The sequence below is a fragment of the Phacochoerus africanus genome, chromosome 8 (genome assembly GCF_016906955.1).
Source record: "Phacochoerus africanus isolate WHEZ1 chromosome 8, ROS_Pafr_v1, whole genome shotgun sequence".
Taxonomy (NCBI): domain Eukaryota; kingdom Metazoa; phylum Chordata; class Mammalia; order Artiodactyla; family Suidae; genus Phacochoerus; species Phacochoerus africanus.
The window spans coordinates 117,626,580-117,648,246 of record NC_062551.1 but is presented as its reverse complement, the minus strand read 5'-3'; the positions used below and the strand labels follow the sequence as shown (position 1 = coordinate 117,648,246).

The following is a 21,667-nucleotide window of genomic DNA, read 5'->3' as shown; positions in this document are numbered from 1 at the left end:
CACAATATTAAAGAGACTCATCACTAAGAGGACGAGAAAAGCGTCCAAGACATCGGTCGCAATTACGAATGAAGCAGAGACTTGGTAGCACAGGGCATTGATCGCTGGTGCCCAGCCGGACCCTCCTCCCCTTCTCCCCACCCCCACCCGAGGCAGGCTCTGGCAGTGGCCGGGACCTCGCGTCCCTACATCGTGGCAGGGGCTGCATTTTTCATGAGTCCGGGGTGAACAGGTGCGAAGTGCGCTGGGAGCATCCGGCCGCGAGCGGGGAACATGGAGAGCGAGCGCGACATGTACCGCCAGTTCCAGGACTGGTGTCTCAGGACTTACGGGGACTCAGGCAAGACCAAGACGGTGACCCGTAAAAAATACGAGCGGATCGTCCAGCTCCTCAACGGCTGCGAGTCGAGCTCCACGGACAACGCCAAATTTAAATTCTGGGTCAAATCGAAGGGTTTCCAGCTGGGCCAGCCCGACGAGGTCCGCGGGGGCAGCGGCGGCGCCAAGCAAGTGCTCTACGTGCCGGTCAAGACCACGGTGAGTGACTCTCCTTCCCGTGTTATTTTCTGCCCGTGCAGCCTGGCGGGGAGGGGAGAGAAGGGAGGGGAAGATAGGGGGGACCGTGAGCTACCGTTGGCTCTTGTGCCCCCCCCCTTCTCAACCCCCTCCCCAAGTCGTCCCCACTAGCATGAGCCAGGCGCATTTCCCCCAACGTGGAGTCTTTGTGGTCCTTTATTTTAAAGCGGCAGCGCACCTCCAGAGAGCGCTGCCCTCCTTGCCTCCGGTCTCCGGGACCCGCTGCTGGAGCTGCCATCCTCGGATCTGGCGGCGTCTGGCGTCCTCGGGCTGGGCCATTGTCCCATGTCGTTCGCTGGTCGCCTGGCGCGTGTCCCGCCTTCGCCACCGCGCATAAAGGCCAGCCGCACGCTCTGATAAAAGACAATTCTGATCGATAGTTTACAGTGTCTCCTTATTGGCACAAAGCCTGAACGTGGCTCTAGTCGTTGGTATGGGGTTTTCCCCTGGACTCAATCAGGTTTTATTGTTAGACCGCCGCCTGGGAGACACCGGGCGGTCCGATCGCCTTGATCACTCCCGGAGATCTTGCCAGGACTCTAGATTGTAGATAAGGTCCTGAAGATTCCTCCTCCCGCCATCCCCCCCCATCCCTTCCTCACTTTCCCTTTTCATAAATAAAGCCGAAGCTACAAGACGAACAACAAAGAGAGATGGGTTTGGGTGCAATCAAGTGGTGTATGTATTGGTTCCTCATTCTAGGATGGCTCTAGTCTCATGGCCACAAAGCTCTAAGCCGAGGCGCTGCAAGGTGCTGGCATTGAGAGCTCAGTATATCTCAGCCTCACTAGGCAGAAGCCTGTGAGGTTGGGGAGCGGCAGCAGCGTCTATTTTCTTTTTAAGGAGATGGGAAATGTGAGCTACAAGTACAATTGCAGATCAGATCCATAAGACCTTTCTTCATCATGCTAGGTGGGTAATCTTCTGGAGTAAGGGTGGGGGAGGGTATCCTGTACATTTTTGCCTCGCTTTGGGGTTTCTTGAGCATTTGCGCCTTTTCCTCCCTCTCTTACTGGCAACTGTTTCCCGTGCAGTATTCCTGGAGGATGCTAGAAACGAGATGCCTTGAAAGCTATTCTTCTATCTCAAAAGGAGGTATATTAAATTGGAAATACGTGCATGAAAAATTTTTCAAGGATTATTTGGAGGAATTTTATGTTTGGCAAGCAGCTTATGGTTTTCTGAGATTAATTAGGGATAGTTGTTTGAAGAAAGTATATTTCTCTTGAAATTTATATGAAAAATGGGAAATGGAATAAAGGTGAAATGGAAACACACATAAAAGTTTTTTTTTTTTTTTGCAAAAAATGTGCTATTGTTGGAAAGCTTCAAGGAGATAGATCTATAAATGCAGCTTTCTCCTTTAACATGTGGCATGGCTAAAGACAATGGTGAAATTGCTTTACCAAATAATGAGGACTAGATGAGAATGGATTAGAACTGAGGTTTATTTACATCTGCATGAGCCAGAAATCTGTCATAGAGAATGAAGTGCTTCCATTCATTTGTACTGGGAGTAAAGGTTAACATCCTGATTTTAAAAAATAACTTACTGTTAGACAAAGTAAATTAAAATTCAAAACATAAATATATTTTCCTTTAGGCAATGTTAGGCTAATTGATGAAAAAAATAATCATTTGAGATAAATTTACCTAAATATTATTTAATAGGATTGTATATGGTTGGTTTTTTTTTTTTTAACTGCTTGCTAGAGAGTTTGTTTTTCATTTTTTATGTTACACTCAGGTGCCTCTGCTTACTTGTCAGCTTCACCTGTGTATTGGTCCAGTGACTTTATACTTGCATGGATTTGGTTGCACCCACTGTATGTGTAAACAGGTGTGCCTTTTAAAAACATCAATTAAAAATTCTAACATGATTCTAGAGGCACTAAGATCAACATGGATGCCAGTAATTCAAACCAGCATTCATATGCTCAGATACTACATTTTCATTCAAAAATTAATGCGGAGTTGTTCAAGAACTGCTGCGAAGATATCTACAGTAGAGTAATAACTCCAGGGTTAATAATAAAGTAACACGTGCTTCTTGTTTCAGTAGAGATTTTATGTAGTTACGGGAGAAAATGTAATCCTTCAGCTGATGCTCTTGAATAATGGTTTACCATGGAGTAGTTAAGAGCTCTGATCTTCATTCATGCCTGTTTTGAAACGTTGAAGAGGTTTTTAATTCATGAACTCTCCTATTGCTCTTTGTGAAATTTTTATGCTGCTCCCGACATAGAATTACAGGCTCCTCCTTCTCTGAGAGACAGCCAATCATCATTTCAGTGAGTTAAAAAATAAATAAAAGATTCCCTTTTATTCTGTTTCCCTACATCTCAAAATATTTCTTCCTTAAAAGTGTGGTGATTTCTCTTTATGACAGCAATAGTGTAGTCACCAGAAAAACAATAAACATATATATTTTACTTCAAAGACATAGCAATTGACATTAAATAGTACTGTGTTTGAATGGTGTTTTCAAGTGGACTAAGAATCATTCTAGCTTTTTGAGGTTTGAACGTTCATGGCTGGCTTTGCTGTCACTGAGAGAGATTTGTGCCTGGTGTTGCAGTAACCACTACTGCTGATAATTAGACATCATTACTACTGTGAAAAGGGAAGGAGAGAAGGGAAGGGGATAGGCGGGGGCTAATTAACTCCTTGTGTTTAATCAAAGAAAGGGAGACGAATAGCAACTGGGAGGTCGAACCAGAACAGAGTATCCATACCACACAGACTCAGTTGAAACAGGACTATCTTTCAGTCTGAAAAAAAGCTTGATTCTACCTCTTGTTTTTCAAAAAGAATAGATGTAGCTTTGCAAATACTTTTTCCCCTGAGGTTTAAACGTAACTGATGATAAAAATCAAGCAGGTGACAACTGACTTAAAAATATTGGAGAAGATAAATATACCCTTTAATATTTATCCTAACCATGCCTAAAACTGAGGGAACATATCTGTCACTGTTTAGATTACTGTGTGGCTGAGGAGATACTATTTGGTCACCAGGCAACACCATCCTGCAACTCAGCCATTTGAGGTCTGGAGTGGGACTGTGTGTGTGTGTGTGTGTGCATGTGAGAGTGTGTACACACGCATGTGGTTTATTGAGCATCATTGAGTCTAAGCTTTTTTCCATACTATCACTATTATTTTTGTATGTTCTTTCATTAAAGGTGTCAGAAATTTAGAAACGTAGAATCAGGAATAAGTTACAACAGTTATGAAAAAGATAAAGCAAATGTCTAACATTGATTATAAAAGATGTTTAATCAGTGACCATTTTAAATTAGGATTATTACTATGGTCACTCTATAGTGACTTGAATCTTTGATAGTTCTAGTTTCATTTGTTTTTAGCAGCTTTGCATCCTGTTTGACATTCTGACATTCTGTTTTCTGGAAACAATTAGTTGAAACATCACACTGAAAATTTAAACTATTCAAGCCACATTCTACCACTTGATATTATGGAAGGTAAACTTAGAGAGTTACAAGATAATTCATTACAGCTCTCTGTTAGTGATATGATTAATGCATAATTGTGCATTTTTAAAAGTCTGCTGCACTGTATAAAACATTTGGAATTTTGTTAAACTCACATTTTGGTTTGTTTTGCAGTCTTAAGGAAACAGGATAATGAATAGCCAAACTATAAAATCCGATAATGTGAGCAATGCTTTTCTTGCCTATACTTGTAGCAACAGTCATGTTGGTCTAATTTTTACCATTCATGTGTATTTTTTCCTTTTATTTATTTCACTAGAAAACATAAAGTGAATTTTTCATCCAGAAAAGAAAATGCATTATCTTTAGTTATGTCCTTTAAAAATGATGATTTATTCAGCTCTGCAATCTGTAGTTCAGATTTCATACTGTTCTTGCTGTGTATACTACTAATTGATTATTGTACCGTGATTAGAATGAATATTCATGGATTGGTTCATAAACAGTTACTGTGGGTTTTTTTTTTTTAGTTCTTTACTATGGTCTTGGTTATTTTTTTATGTCAATCAGGGTGAAAGAAATAATTCTTCATAACGAGTCCGCATGTTTTCATCTGGCCTAACTCCATGCCTGGGGCACAGGTCAAATATATTAGACCCTGATCTGGAAATGTGCCACGGAAATTCTAGAAAACAAAGCTAAAGGACATGCCAGCTGTATAGGATGATACTTTGTAACTCTGACCCAGAAACAAATTGTTTTAGTAGTCACTAAGATATAAGCCCATTTTGGCATATCTCTTAATACTTCCACAGTGGGAGTTGCTATTGATAAGTGATGCATTTTTTCTTCATTTAAGGGATTTGGGGACCTTCTGTACCACTGGTCTTCAGGGGTCAAAGGGATCCCAAGTATGATCCTTAACATTGTGGCTTATTAACTGACTTTAGTGGTTCCTTGTCAGTTGTTGTGAGGAATCAATCCATGGCAAGTCTCTAGCACAGAGCTTTTGTAAGGAATAGTGGGTACTTTACTAGAGGCCAGTTGGCTGTGAGTATTAAGGAACAGAGGTCGTACAGAGACGACCCCCCCCACCCCTGAATTTTAGGAGGAAATCAGACCCTCTGTAAGTATATGAAGACTGTCTCACTCTTATTGCCCAAGATGACAATCCATGACTTTTCCATTGCTTCTTTTTGTCTTGTTCATACCTACAGCAGAGGTGAGGGGCGAGACTCAGCAATATATATGTATTCCCTCTGTAAACCTCCTGAGCCAGCTCAGTCTGCTTGTCAAGGTTTTAACTCTAGACTTTCTGCATAGGATCAAGGAAAGATGAGGAAGGAAATGTGGGGATGTGGCACGAGAACTTCCAGAAGCTTCCATCTCCACATCAAGATCGTAAAGACCTTTCACCAATGGCATAGTGTATTTGCCAAGACTTTGTATATCGAACTGGGGAAGAGTAAACTGAAATCTAATGTGTTTTAGGTTACATTTATTTTCATAGTCTCGGCATAACAAGATAAACTTCACAGACAGCATAGTTGGCAGGAAATGTGGCATGGGGGCAGGGTATAGATTTTAGAGCAAGATTTGAATCCTGGATTTGACATTTACTGGAGCTGTGAGTTAGGGGAAGTTTCTTAACTAAAGACACAGTTTCTTCTTTGTAAACGTATGTAATATTACTTCCCTAATTAGTTTTAGATAAGAATTAATAATCATCATTCATACTCATAAGCATGTAGCATATATAGCATATGCCTGGCACATATAAATGCTAAAAAATTGAAGCTATTAACAAAGACAAAAATGGTATAATGAACTCAAAATCATACTGTAGCAAGTAGTTGAAATGCAAGATACATACATTTGTATATATATCCTCATATTTCTTCTACCTGCTCCATAGAAAATAGAAATGATTTAGAAAATAAAGATGATTTTTTCTTAAAAGTGATGCATTCTCATTATTTCAAAAATCTGAGTGAAAAGGGAAAAAACAGCTAAAAATTTATGCTAAATCTCCTGCCCAGATGTAACTACCATTAGCTAATTATGAGCACCAGTACAGATGTCCCTCTAAACATGTATCCCAAAAGAAGATTAGATATAATGATTGATAGTCATACTGTATATGGACCAGCAGAAGTAATTTTCTGAAACTGGGATGATAATTATGTGCCAATTTAAATAGGAATAATAAAAGATAATATTAACAAAATAAAAGAAGAAGAAATACACAAAATTCAAAAATTGCTTAGATACAGACTTCTTCACAGAGGTATTTATTCCTGAAATTAATAGAAAAATTAAGAAAAACATTTAGAGTGAAGTACATTTATTTTTTTCAGCTACAAATTTCAATTTTATACCATATAATTCACTTTCCCCAAGGCTATACATATGGAGGAAATACATCTTCACTTCTCACCTGCTTGCTATCTCCTTGTTTATATTAGATTATATTTATTATATTAGAATTGTTATATATGTTATTGTATTATATCAATTATATTGCGCAATTGCTTTTACTGTCAAGGTTTTTTGTATTTATGTTATAGTATGTACTTTGCTTATTGCAATTATTTTTCCTTTGTTGTATTTGTGTGGCGATCATCTACTCTTTTACTGGGTTATCTTCTAAATTCTTTGATTTGATTCATTCGTTGATTAGCTATAATTCCTGACCATCTTTTTTTATTCCTCTAAAGAAGCGTTTATGTGTAGTATTCTTTGAGTTTTATATGCAATTGAAAACACTTGTCCTTTGCCTTTATACCTCAAGGACAAATAGCTAGGTGTAATTTCTTTGACTCTTTCCACCAGAACATTGTGTGTATTGTGTTTAGCTCTGTGAAAATTCTAACACAAACATGTTTTTCTAAATTTCATAGATTGTTTATGTATGTATCCTTGAAATAAATAATTTCACTAAGATACATTTTGAATTCTTTTTCTCTTTCTTTTTCCTGAGTGATGGTACTTAGGTCTGTGGCTTCAGTTGTGTTTCTGTTCTGGGGACTTAATGCACATCTTCTGAGGTTCACATCTGTGTTTTGAGTTTTCTACTAGATGTGTCCATCAGGATATCCTAAAGCACCTGAAATTGAACATACCAGATATGAATTTTTCTTCTCTCCATTCCTCCATCTTAGGTCCTGTTAGCTGACCTCTTTTTTTTTTTCTTTTTTAATTAAAAAAAATTTCTTTCTCTACAGATGGCAACACAATTTGCTCACCTATCCAAGCCGGAAATCTGGGTGACATGCTTGATTTCTTCCTTTTCTTCCCTCCTTATAGTCATTACTTGACAGAGTCTATGGATTAAACCAATTTAACATCTCTCAAATGGACCATATTTTTATCACACCATACTATACCATACCATACCACATCATACCGTACAATATGCCTGTTACTTGATAATTTGGTATTTTTTCCAAAACCTGTTTTGAAGGAAGAGAGTTGATCTTCAGTAGTTGTATAATGTTTAATATATCACTGGTGCTCAGTATTAATGGAATAAGTGAAAATCACTTCCCAGCCTGATACCACAGATGTGCCCTTCTTATTTACCACCACACAACTAGTTTCATAGCCATATTGGGCACTCTTTTTTTTAAAATTATATTTATATATTTAACATAGTAAAGAAATGTAACAATTTATCATCTTAACCATTTTTTAAAAAATGGTTTTCTGGTTTAATTTAATCTGGTAGTGGTTTTTCCTTGATTTTATATATATATTTTTTAATTTTTTGGCTATACCCACAGCATGTGGAGGTTCCTGGGCCAGGGATCAAACCTGCACCACAGCAGCAACCTGAGCCACAGATTCTTAAACCACTGAGCCACCAGGCAGGTCCTCTCTTACCCATTTTTAAGTGTATAGGGCAATAGTAGTAAGTATATGTACATTGTTGTGCAATGGATCTCCAGAACTTTTTGCAAAACTGAAACTCTAAACCCCAGAAACCACAATTCCCCTTTTTCCCTCCCCCTTAGCCTCTGGTAAACACCATTCTACTTTGTTTCTGTGAATCTGAGTACTTCTGATACCTCATATAAGTGGAATTACACTGTTTGTCTTTTTGTGGTTATCTTATTTAGCATAATGTCCTCAAGATTCATCGATGCTATAGCATCTGACAGGGTTTCCTTCCTTGTAAAGGCTGAGTAATACGCCATTGTATATATTTACCACTTTTTGTTTATTCATCTGTCAGTGGACATTGGGTTGCTTTCACCTTTGGTTATTGCAGATAGTGCTGCTCTGAACATGGGTGTGTGAAGGGTGTCCTTTCAAGACCCTGCTTTCAATTCTTTTGGGTGTGTAACCACAAGTAGGATTGCTAGATCACATAGTAGTTCTATTCGTAGATTTTTGGGACCTGCTATATTGCATTAGCAGTGGCACCATCTTATGGTCCCACCAATAGCATGTAAGGGTGGGCTTTTTTTTAAGGCTGAGAAACTGGTGACTTTTCTCGTCACTTAGAGCTCTTTAAATAGCATATTTCTTATATTTCTTATTTAATAACAGCAAGTATTGAATGTTAACACAATTAATAATAGTATTGTATTGATGCCGTACATTTAACAAATTTTTAAAATAAATTTTATTGGACTTAGAAATTTTATAGTTGACTTACAAAGTTGTGTTAGTTTCAGGTGTTCAGTAAAGTGAAGCATTTATACATGTACATATATCCATTCTTTTTCAGATTCTTTTCCCATATTACACTGTATTGAGTAGGTTACCATGTGCTGTACAGTAGATTCTTGTTACCTATCCCTTTTATTAATGTAGGTTAAGGATTGGACTAGTAACTTAAAATTTCATTTTTAATGTTGACCATAGTCCTATGTATGAACACTTTTTATTATATACTTGAGGATTTTTAGATTTCTAAAATCACATGGCTGCCAAGTATTAGAATTGGGACAAAAAACTATTTCATTTGGATTCCAGAGTCCTTGCTTAGGTTTCCAAATTCTTTTAAGTACTGCACTCTCGTTATGAGAAATGTGAGGCGTTACCATCATGACTCGTTGGAAAAGAATCTGACTAGTAACCATGAGATCGCAGGTTCAATCCCTGACTTCACTCAGTGGGTTAAGGATCTGGCGTTGCCATGAGCTGTGGTATAGGTCACAGACATGGCTCAGATATGGTGTTGCTGTGGCTGTGGCATAGGCCAACAGCTATAGCTCCATTTTGATTCCTAGTCTGGGACCCTCCATATGCCGTGGGTGTGGCCCTAAAATAAAAAAAAGAACAACAACAAAAAAAGAAATGTGAATATTCCCCCAATATGTGTATGTTTACACAGATATACTTCTGTATCAATACTTAATGCAACGTATATTTAAAAATAGAAATATGTAGGACTATATTAAAGATATATAAACATCAACTTTAATTTTTTTTCTTTGTCTCAGTAGGTTGTCTCAGCATTCCCTGGGGTGTGCATGTACCGATTTGGAGACAGTTACTCTAATCCATAGTATAATATTGCCTCATGGTAAAACATTGTGTTTAAGACCTTACATTTCAGGGAGTTCTGTCATGGTGCAGTGGTAATAAACCTGACTAGTATCCATGAGGATGTGGGTTTGATCCCTGGCCTCACCCAGTGGATTAAGGATCCAGTGTTGCCATGAGTTGTGGTGTACGTCAGCAGCCACAGCTCCAATTCCACCCCTAGCCTGCAGTGGCTGTTGGCCATATGCCATGGCCATTGTCCTAAAAAGAAAAGAGGAGACTTTACAATTCAGCTAAAATATTACCTCTCTTACAGGGGGGTGCTTCTGTATTTAATCAACACAACATTAAAATTTCTTAGCCGTACAAATTCATGACATCCATAAAACAATCATACACATTTGGTGTTGGTATGAGGCGAGAGTTTATTTCATCAAAGACAAGTAAGTTAAGGAAATGATACACAGTCAAGGCTAACTGAAGTGTAGGGTACAGTGGAAGATGAAGTGGAAAAGTAGGCTGGGGCAGAATTATGGAAAGCCTCTCCTGCACTGTTAAACAGTTTGGTCTTCATTCTATAGGGAATGACACCTACCAGAATTGAACAGGGATGTTATTGCTTAGGTTTTATAGGTGCAGATGGAGTTCTCTCTGTGGTTTATGCTGCAGAATATAAATCAGATGAATACAGAATAACAGTTAAATAGTACCTTTGACACAATATATTGTTGGAAATACTAGGTAATAAGGAAATATAAAGATTTTGAAATCAAATTACCAAGCAGTAAGTCAATATTGAGCAGTAACTCAATAGCTTGATCTTGTGATCGAATCAGGCTGTATACATTTCAGACTTTACTAATTCCAATAAAATATAAAAACAGGATTCTGTGAAATATAAGAAAGCATAGATTTAAAGGCACTTAAAATGAATAGAGATCAAATCATCTTATATTTTTTTGTTTTTGGAGTTGCGGAGAAATAATTATTTACCTCTTAGTTGTTACTACTTCCACAACTACAAAGATTTCTCAGAGAAATCATTCCAAAAACCTAGGGGAGATATTATATGAAATACTTATTCAAGCACAGACCTTTTCAAGGTTATGTTAATGTTTCAAATATTGCTTAGAACATGGAGTTTCTACTTTACGGCAGTATTCTAAATATTACTCCAAGGTGTTTATTCCTCAGACTTTGATTTTAAGTCCACATTTATGTCTCTGCCAGTAAGGGTCTTCCCTGTGATTCTTCAATTTTTTTATGCTGTGTTAGGTAGGATTCTAAGATGATTCCCAAATGATCCTCATACTTTTTTATTCACTTCCCTTTGAGTGTGAGTGGAACCTCGGAAGATGATGAGCTCTCACTCCCGTGAATGTGTTATGTTACATGTCACATTGACTTGAAAGGGGGCTCTTTCAAGTGGGTCTGACTTGATCACATGAACCTTTTAAAAGCAGAGAATTTTTCCCCTGTCTTATAACAGAAGGAGAGGTTCAAAGCCTGAGATGGATCTAGTGCAAGGAAAGTTCTCTGTTGCTAAGATGGAGGGGGCCATGTGCTTCAGAGCTGAGAGCATGCTTTGTTAACAGCTAGCAAAACAGTGGGTACCTAAGTCCTACAACTGCAAGGAAATGAATTCTGCCAACAACCAAAGGAAGCTTGGAAGTGGATCTTTCCCTAGTTGGGTTTCCAAGTGAGGATGCAGGTGGCCAGCACCTTGATTTCAGCTTAATGAGAACCGGAGTAGAAGACCCAGTTAAAATGTACTGGACTTTGGACCCATAGAAACTGTGAGATAATGAGTTTGTGAAGTTTTAAGCCACCCAATTGTGGTTATATAGCAAAAGAAAATGGATACATAGTTTTTTGGTGTAAATTTCCTGAAAAGCATTTGCTCAGTTAGAACAACTTTTTAAAAAGTGCATTTGACTAAGGCTATTTGTGGTTTAAGATACAGCTGGGAACAATTTAAATGTTATTCTGGCCTAATGCCTGATGCATTGCCATTTTAATTGTTTTTGATGAGATGGTCCATAATTTAGTAAAATATGTAATTTCTAACAGATCCCTTGAAATATTTAATGATTTATCACATCAGAAATATATATATTTCTAATAATATATATGCTACTAATGCTACATATACACATACATAATACATGTACATTATTTTGATTTTTCTCAATGTTTTTACTTAAATTTTTTTTTATTTCAGTATATTCCATCTGTCTTCTAAATGGAATGTTAGATGGCTTACTGTTTTAGGTTGGGAGGATGGAGCTGAAGGAATGTACATATCAAATGATTATTATTCACATAATTAATGTATGTTTAAGTATTTTGAGTACTTAGAGAAAATAAAAATATATAGATTCCTTATAATTTATTAGAAATAACCATTCTATAATTTTATTTTTAAATAATTATTACATTATAATATTATACATTTTTAAGAAGACCTGCCTAATATTTGGGGAACAGAATATAGAAACTAACAGTAATAGGTATTCTATCTTCTGCTTAAAATATTAGCAGGAACTGGAAATAATTTTTTCCTCTCTATGTTGAGAAGAAAAAAAAAATCTTTATTTTGATATATTTTTCCTTTCTAGCTGAGGTTTGTTCAAAGGCTCTTATGTTCCACTCTTCCTAATTTTAATCAAGTATTCATTTGTGGTAGTTATTATCACAGTTACAGATTTTTTTCGGAGGTTTGGAGCTGTTAGAAAACTGGAAGGTTGAGGAGGAGATTCAGAACATAATGTCAGGATGTTGGAAACTTCATTTTGGTAATAAGAAGGAATAGCTTGTCTTACTCCCTTGCAGCAGAGACCAGGCGTTTCTGTTGTTAGTGGTAATTTTCCTTTTTTAAAGTTATAATGTGTTTTCAGAAAATATTACTTGAATATTTGGGTCTTATCATTATATATAAAGATAGCAATCATTGAGATAAGGTTGGCCAATATTTTTGAAGTTTCTCTTTTTTATTTGGTAGGGTGCCAGGGTGAGGAAGTAAAACGAGAATACTTTTAGATGGACCTAACTGCAGTTGCCAGATGGTGGTAGGGCTTTAGGGATTTAATCTAGGAACATGGACCAAGGCTAATTGGCACACATAAGGATCTAATGTCTAGCTTGGTCATAATAACATCATATTCTAACCAATTGACCTAATTAGGTGGGATTTTCAAATCAAGACTAGTTAGTATTTTACTTGAAAATATAATAAAAGATCTCTTAATAGAGTTTCATTACCTAATCAATTCACTACATTGTTTTGGTGAATCCTTTAGTTTGGTCCATTCTCTCTTCTCAGGGTGTAGACAGACTCATTAATAGCCATCTATTCTGTAGTTACTTGCACTCTGGTGTGCATAACATTGAGTTGTAGGCATGTTATTAGTTATGTTTTTTCCTACATTCTTTTTTGTGAGTTTCAATTATTATCATTATATGATATATGATTTAAATACTTCATAAACTGGTGAAATGAGTGCATGAACTTAAATTCAGTGCTTTAGAAAGTCTTGAAGTAAATGTGAATTGCTAAAATATACAATTAGGAAAAATGAAGACGAAATAAGAAAACAGGTTTCTGCATAGCCTCGATTACTAGATTTACAAGTAGTAGTTTCTCATTCTGATTTGAAGTAACTGAAACTAGAAGTCATAGGCAATATATTATTGAGGGCTTACATACTTGGAATGTCAGTAAGTAGGCCCTTACTTAAGGAATAGACCTTTATCACAGGAATTTAGCAAGTAATTCTATGTTAGCATGTATTAAATGACAATTTGATATTAACGTGTGTATGGATTACCTTCTCTCCCCTCCAACTTTAACTATTTTTTTTAAATATACTGAACAGCTTCAAAAGGGATACCAAGAGCTTTATGCACTAATATAGAAAGTTATAATAAGTGATGTTTGGTTAGCCATGGAAATATGAGTTTAAAATACTCATATAGGCAGCGCTGATAAAATAATATACAGTCCTTAATGACAAAAGACTTGGTGCTTCCCAAAGGTATGTCCCTATTATGGAAGAAAATGTTTCCATCCAGATGAGCCAGATGCTATAACTTAATTATGTGGTATTATTAGGCCCTCTTTAAACCCACATCTAACAAGCCACCTTTTGATTACCTGGGATCCTACATGACTTGACTAAAGAGAGAATGTGCTGGTCAAACTGTTGCCAATATTCAGAATATTTGTTAAATTTTTCAGTATAAATTAAGTAATGTTAAGGTTTTTTTTTTTTTTTCTTTTCTCTTTTATGGCCACACCACAACATATGGAACTTCCCAGGCTAGGAGTTGAATCAGAGCTGCAGCTGCAAGCCTATACCACAGCCACCGCAACACCAGATCCAAGCTGCATTTGTGACCTATGCCACAGCTTGCAGCAATGCTGTATCCTTAACCCACTGAGTGAGGCCAGGGATCGAATGCCTACATCTTCATGGACACCATGGTGGGTTCTTAACCCTCTGAGCCAGAATGGGAAATACCAAGTAATTTTGATTTTTATACTATAATGCCTTAAGAGTTTTGATGGAATTCATAATGTCTATGTCTAATCAGCTTATGTCTAATCAACTGATGAGATCTCCAAAATAGCTGTTGAGAAGGGAAGGGGAAATGGATATTAGGGAGGCAAACAAAAGGGGGTCCATTATCCAACTCATTTAGAATTCTTCCTTCAGTGCAATCATTCTAGTTTCCAGTTCCGTTAACATCCTGGTTGCTCTCTTCTGATTAAATTATTTTCTAAAATATGGTACTTGGCTTACTCTATAGGGTTGTGATACTAGTTTTATTTAACTTTGAATTGTGCTTTTTTCATTTAAAATTATTAAGATCTTCTCAATAGTCTTTTTTTCGCCTTTTTTTAAAAATAAATTTTATTGGAGTATAGGTATCTTATGATGTTGTGTTAATTTCAGGTGTACAGCAAAGTGAATCAGCCATACATATACATATATAACCATTCTTTTTCAGATTCTTTGCCCATGTGGGCCATCGCAGATTATTGAACAGCTTTCCCTGAGCTGTGTAGTAGGTCCTTGTTACTGATCAGTTTTGTGTATAGTAGACTTGATGATTATTTTTATGGCTTTATAAATACCTAATCAAGTATATCTACCATAACTTTCTTTTTTAAAACATTTTATTTTACTTTTGCCCATTTCTATTTCACTTTATTCTTTATTAAGTTATATTAGTTTCCAGTGTACAGCAAAGTGATTCAATTATACGTTCTTTTTCACATTCCTTTCCATTAGGTATTATTATGAGATATTGAATATAGTTTTCTGTGTTATGCAGTAGGTCCTTGTTGTTAGAATCATTTTCTATCTAATTTTCTTTACCATTTCCGTATGACATATTTTATTTTACTGTTTTAAGTTCCCTTTCCCACTTAATTGCGATAATTATATTTTCATTTAAACAATATGTTTATGTGTCTTAGAATTGATTGAAGGACTTTACATCAATCTTCTTAGGTTCCAGAAGCTTTGTAAGCCTTATTCTTGTATTCTAGCCCTGAGATCTTGTTAAAATGGAGATTCTGGGTCGGGAGAGGGCTCATGATTCTGTTTCTAAAAAAAATAAAAAAATAAAACCCTGTCATATGGGCTTCCAATGCTGGCCAGAATGGTGTAAGGTATGGACTCTTTCTTCCACTGATCACACTAAAAACTCGAGAGAGAATACAAAACACAAAATACAAAACAAAATACAAAATACAAAATACAAAATACAAAACAAAATACAAAATACAAAACACTATCTGAGAACTCTGAAAAATGACAGTAAAAGGCAGAATAGGGATGGATGTCAACTGCAAGCTCAACAATACAAGGGATGAGTTTCTTGTTTTGCTTTTGTTTTTCCCTCCTTTATCTCCTAGATTTAATTGAAGGGTGGTCTCAGTCACCGAGCTTCACTGCTACTGTGTAGTGGCAGTGCTGGCAGAGAGGGACCTAAAATTCTGATTGGAATACCTTTCTTATTGGTCAGAGGGACAGGGGGAAATGGCCCCTGTGGTCTAATGAGTGTATGTGAAATCCCATTATACTCTCTCTCTTATTTTCCTGAAGATGGTTGCAGTCTTATGAAATTGTGCAAAGTGCAGAAGGCTAAAACTCTGAGAGGAACTGAGATTTTCAGGCTAGCAGAATCAGAAAAAAAAGGATGTTGAATGAGGGAAATACCAGACAGGAGATTCCCTAAATCTTTTTGTGAACTGAATTCATTGTCAAACTGTGAATGTGAAGAGCATATGCAAAGTACCACAGCTAAGTCTTTGAGAACTGGAGTATGGTATAGACTACTGCACAAGGCCCAAGTTAACTCCTGGACTGCCTGTATGCAGGGTAGACCCAAAGAAGCATAGTAAAATTTAAAAACTTAACTGACAATGGGATTATTGGTGAGAAGTCAGGTTGTGCTTATGGTCTGAATCTAGCAGGGTTTATTGCATGCTATAAACATACAGCACTTTCCAGAGGATTTTAATAGACTCCAGAGTCTCACAACATAATATTAAAAATGTTTAGGATACCACCTAAAATTATTTCACATATAACAATGATGAAAACTGGAGAGAAAAAATAAATGCCAACTTTGAGTTGAGTCAGATGCTGGAATTAGGAGAACTTTAAAACAGCATGATAATGTGAAAAAAAGAATGTATACATGTATGTGTAACCTGGTCACCATGCTGTACAGTAGAAAAGAAAAAAATGTATTGGGTAAATAACGATTGATTACAATAAAAAAACAAAATAAAACAGCTATTATAACCATTGCTCTATGTAGAAAATGCAAATACTTTTGAAATGAAGAGAAGAGGCATTCTCAGTAGAGGAAAAGGAACTATAGTTCTTTTTAAAAAAGGAATAAAATGTGAAGATTTGAACTGAAAAATACATTAAGTGATAAAAATTTACTGAGTAGGCTCAAGAGTAGAATGGAGATGCCAGATGAAAGAGTCAGTAAGTTTAAAGATAGATCAATAGAAATTATTGTGTCTTAGAAATAGGGTGGAAAAGATTGGGAAAAAAAAAAAAAACCTCAGGGATATGTGGGACAGTATTAAAAATATATAACATTTTGACACTGAAATCATAGAAGAAAGAAAGAAAGGAATTGGTATAGAAGAAAAATGGTTGGACTGGTTTACCACTGTGGCTCAGTGGGTTAATAAACACAACTGCAGAGTTCCCTGTCATGGCTCAGCAGAAAGGAATCTGATTAGTATCATGAGGTCGCAGGTTCGACCCCTGGCCTTGCTCAGTGGGTGAAGGATCTGGCCTGGTTGTGAGCTGTGGTGTAGGTCACAGATGCGGCTCAGATCTGGCATTGCTGTGGCTGTGGTGTAGGCCAGCAGCTACAGCTCCAGTTCTACTCTAGCCTGGAAACTTCCATATGCCATGCGTGGGACACTAAAAAAAAAATATATATATATATATATATATGGTGTTCCTGTCATGGCACAGTGGAAACAAATCTGACTAGGAACCATGAGGTTACGGGTTCAATCCCTGGCCTTGCTCAGTGGGTTAAAAATCCAGCATTGCCGTAAGCTGTGGTGTAGGTCTCAGATGTGGCTCGGATCTGGTGTTGCTGTGGCGTAGGCTGGAAGCTACAGCTCTGATTGGACCCCTAGCCTGGGAACCTCCATATGCCATGGGTGTGGCCCTCAAAAGCCAAAAAAAAAAAAAAAAAAGAAAAGAAAAAAAATCCGCCTGCAAGAGTTCCTGCTGTGGTGCAATGGGATTGGTGGCATCTCTGCAGCACTGGGGTGCAAGTTCAATGCCTGGCCTGGCACAGCGGTTTAAGGATCTGGTTTTGCCACAATTGTGGTGTAGGTCGAAACTGTGGCTCAAATCTGATTCCTGGCCTGGGAATGCCATATGCCACTGATGGCCCCCCAGAAATCCAACTGCAGTGGCTTGGTTCACTGTGGAGGCACGAGTTCAATCCCTAGCCTAGTGGTGTGTTAAATGATCCCGTGTTGCTCCAGCTGTGGCATATATGTTGCAGCCATGGCTCAGATTCAGTCCTTGGCCTGAGAACTTCTGTATGCCAAGGGTATGGCCATTAAAAAAAAAAAAAATAGGAAGAAAGAAAGGATAGAAAAGAAAAATAGTTGGAAAAATAATGGCTGAAGTTTCCCAAATTTGGTGACAGATCAGTTCAAGATGCTTGGTGTAACTCAAACAATCTCAAAAAATATTATAAAACATATCATAATGAATGTGTTGAAAGAAAGCTAACTTGAAAGCAGCCTACAATAAAACAACACAATATATGTACTTAAATAATAATTTAAATAATAGACTTCCCATCAGAAAAGATGGTACACTTTTAAAAATTTTTTGAAATAGTGGTATATCCATTAAAATATCCTTCAGGGAAGAAGGTGATATAAAGACATTTTCAAATGAAGAAAAATTATGAATCATTTTCCATCTGTTCTAAAATAAATGCTAAAAGGGAGTTCCTGTGGTGGCTTGGCAGTAATGAACCCAACTAGTATCCACGAGGACTCGGGTTCAATCCCTGGCCTTGCTCTGTGAGTTAAGGATCTGGTGTTGCTGTGAGATGTGGTGTAAGTCGCAGCTGTGGCTCAGATCCTGCATTGCTGTGTCTGTGGTGTAGGCTGGTAGCTGCAGTTCCAATCTGACCCCTAGCCTGGGAACTTCCATATGCAGCAGGTGCAGCCATAAAAAAATAAAATAAAATAAAATAAAATCTAAAGGAAGTTCTTCAGAATGAAGAGAAATGATACAAGAAGGAAATTTGGAACTTCAGTAATAAATGAGGAACAGAAATTATAAATAGACTTTTTTTTTTTTTTTTAGGAGTTCCCGTCATGGTTCAGCAGTTAGCAAACCTGTCTAGCATCCATGAGGATGTGGGTTTGATCCCTGGCCTTGCTCAGTGGGTTAAGGATCCAGCATTGCTGTGAGCTATGCTGTAGGTCTCAGATGCGGCTCGGAGCTCACATTGCTGTGACTCTGGCATAGGCTGGTGACCACAGCTCTGATTGGACCCCTAGCCTGGGAACCTCCATATGCTGCCAGTGCAGCCCTAAAAAGACAAAAAGACCAAAAAAAAAGTTATAAATGGACTATTTTTCATCTTTTATATTCTTTAAAATATATGACTCAAAAGCAAAATTTATAGCATTATCTGGTGGGGTTTTAAAATCTACATGTGATACATATAACTATATGTAATATATAAAGGATATTCTCTGACCACAAAGGTTTAAATTACAAATCAATAGAAGAAAGTCATCTGTTAGCTCCCCAAGTATTTAAAGATTAAACAATATACTCTTAAGTAATCTGTGGGTGGAAGAGGAAATCCTAAAGAAAATTAGACAATATTTTGAGCAGAATGAAAGTGGTAGTGTAGCATATCAAAATTTATGGAAGCAAGGCTTTGAGGAAACTTAGTGGTGGTATACACTTACATCACAAAAAATGAAATGTCTCAAATCAATAATCTAAGCTTCCACCCAAGGAACTAGATAAAGAAGAGCAAATGAAACCCAATGGAAACTTAATTTTAGTTAATTCCTGTTAATTTCAGTAAGTCTGTAGTAGCCCTTTGCCCAGGGTTCTAAGGAATAAGGATGGTTTACATAGTGTCACAGCCCTGGTTATCTGCTGACAGCACTGTATCTGCTGAGATGTGCATTTCTCCATTCATTTGCTCCCCTTATGTAGATTGGTAATGTGGTGCAGCTTGCTTCTGAGTAGAGTGTGCAAAGACTCTTAGATCTTTTGTTATTTTTCTTGCCATCGTGGGATAAATTCACCTACTCTTCTGTGGGAGCCTAGAGACTGTCTCACACTAATATGCACTGGCATTCAGCTACCTCTGTTCTATTGCTCACAAACTACGTTAGATGCAGAAAAAAAAAAATTGAAAATATGCCACCTACCCGTTATATTTGGGGTTGCAGGAATTCCCAAAACCATCTGGGTTTAGCTTCCCGGAACTCGTTAGAGTTAGGTTTTAGTGAGGCTCAGAGAGCAGGGCTACTTCTCAGGAACTCATGAATATGAAAGTTATATTTCCTTCCTTCCACATCTGTCTTCACCCAGTGAGAGAAGTGTCATTTCACAGGAAGTATGAAAACTGTTCATTACTTCATCAGCATTTATTCAGGTCTCTGTCTTATGGTACAAACATTATGGGATGAATCTCCAGGTTTTAGGTTGCTAAAGCTCCAGAACTCAGGCTCTTGCAAGTCCAAGTAAACTTTTGAAACTTAAAATCCAAGAGTTGAACATTTTTAAACCATGTATGTCATCCTCATAACCTTTCCCCAAAGCAGTATTATGGAATGCCCTAACAACCTGGTTATCCTGGGGAAAGGACTAAGACACACATAGAAATGCAAATGAAAGACAGCAGTTAACACTTCAAAGTTCTCCCAACACCTGTGAAAAAGGGGGAGAGTGAATAATAGCTATTTCACATGGTTATTGTGATGATTGAATGAGTCAATACATATGATTCATGTGTCAGTTTCTGACAAGTGTGAATTTAAATGTTAATTCTTCCCCTTTTTCTTATCATTATCTCTTCCTTTTCTCAATAAGTACAACACTGAAGTAGCATCTATGTCTGTAATGTCTTAAAATTTATTAAATTATGTGAAACAACTCAGAAAAATAATATGTTGAAGAGAAGCTTAGGACTCTAGAATAGAACATAAATGGCCAAGGGAGAGATAGAGACTGATTTTTTTCCTTTGCCTGTCTTTGTCTTACCCATCACCAAAGACAGATTTTGACCAAAATACATTTAACAAGTCTCCTCAGGCAAACCAATGATTACTTTGAAATAAAGTACCTATATTTAAATTTTAAAAACCCAAGATTAGGGAACCACAGACTATTGAGATAAAAAGGAATAATATGAGAAATATTATAAAGAGTTTTATTATAAAGAACATCTTTATAAAGGGACCAGTGTGTTAAAAATGCTTATTGCAGGCCACAAGAACTAATCACTGGGTGGTATTATTTGTGATAAAAGGTCTAGAACTCATGGTCAAGAGGTACAGATTCTCTTACTGCAGAGATCCTGGGAGAGATTTCATGTATGCTGTTGTGGAGCAATAGAGTGTCATATGTATGTAGGGTATGTGTTTTGCATGCACAGATTTAGGTTTTGTTGAGAACAACTTTAGAAGCATACAGCGTTTTTGTTGACTCAGAACTGTTGTACAAGGTGATATCAAATGAGATGGGATGTAATGAGAAGAGGGATATCCTGCCCATGCTGCCTTATTAGCTCTTGAAACATTGTGTTTGTTCAGTTTTCAAACAAGTTTATTTTTCCACTCCTTCAAAAAAAGGGGCTAAAGGTAGGTACTCAGGGGATAATGTGGCAAAGTCCTGATGTCACAAAGGGACCAAGGCTCCTATTTTCATGTTTGCCATTTTTAATATAGCTTTCAGCCTCACTTGCTGGAGTGGCTTTAGTTTTTGTAGACATGCTGCTTTCCAGGCAGAAAGTTGTGTGTGTGTGTGTGTGTGTCAGAGATAGAGAAAGGATAGAGAGATTGTTTTAGCTCTCTAATCACCACTTTTAAATTGAAGTTTTTATTTTTAATTTTTATTGAAGTATAGTTGCTTTACAATGTTGTGCCAATTTCAGCTGTACAGAAAAAATGACCCAGTCATACATGTATATACATTATTTTTTAATATTATTTTCCATCATGGTCTATCAAGGAGGTTGGATATATTTCCCTGTGCTACATGTGGGATCTTATTACGTATCCATTCTAAATGTAAGAGTTTGCATCTGCTAACCCCAAATCTCCTGTGCGTTCCACTTCCTCCCCTTTCTGCCCTGGCAACCACAAGTCTGTTCTCGATGAGTGTGTTTTGTTTTATAAATAGGTTCATTTGTGCCATATTTTAGATTCCCATGTAAGTTATATCATATGGTTTCTGTCTTGCTCTTTCTGCAGAGAAATCATATCGTATCTCTTGATATGATAATCTCTAGTTGCATCCATGTTGCTGAGAATCACATTATTTTGTTCTTTTTTATGGCTAATATTCCATCGTATGTATGTACCAATCCCACACTATG

The 21,667-nt window shown here is 37.1% G+C and overlaps 1 protein-coding gene across 3 annotated transcripts in view; it reads left to right on the top strand.

Moving 5' to 3' along the window:
* The first annotated feature begins 272 nt into the window (after positions 1-272).
* Positions 273-21,667, top strand: part of NOL4 (nucleolar protein 4) — a 455,264-nt gene continuing 433,869 nt past the window's right edge. For all 3 annotated transcript variants that reach the window (XM_047791744.1, XM_047791746.1, XM_047791747.1), the window contains exon 1: positions 273-537. In XM_047791744.1, coding sequence (XP_047647700.1) covers positions 274-537 — 264 coding nt within the window. In that variant the 5' untranslated portion in view covers position 273. The remainder of the gene's footprint in view (positions 538-21,667) is intronic.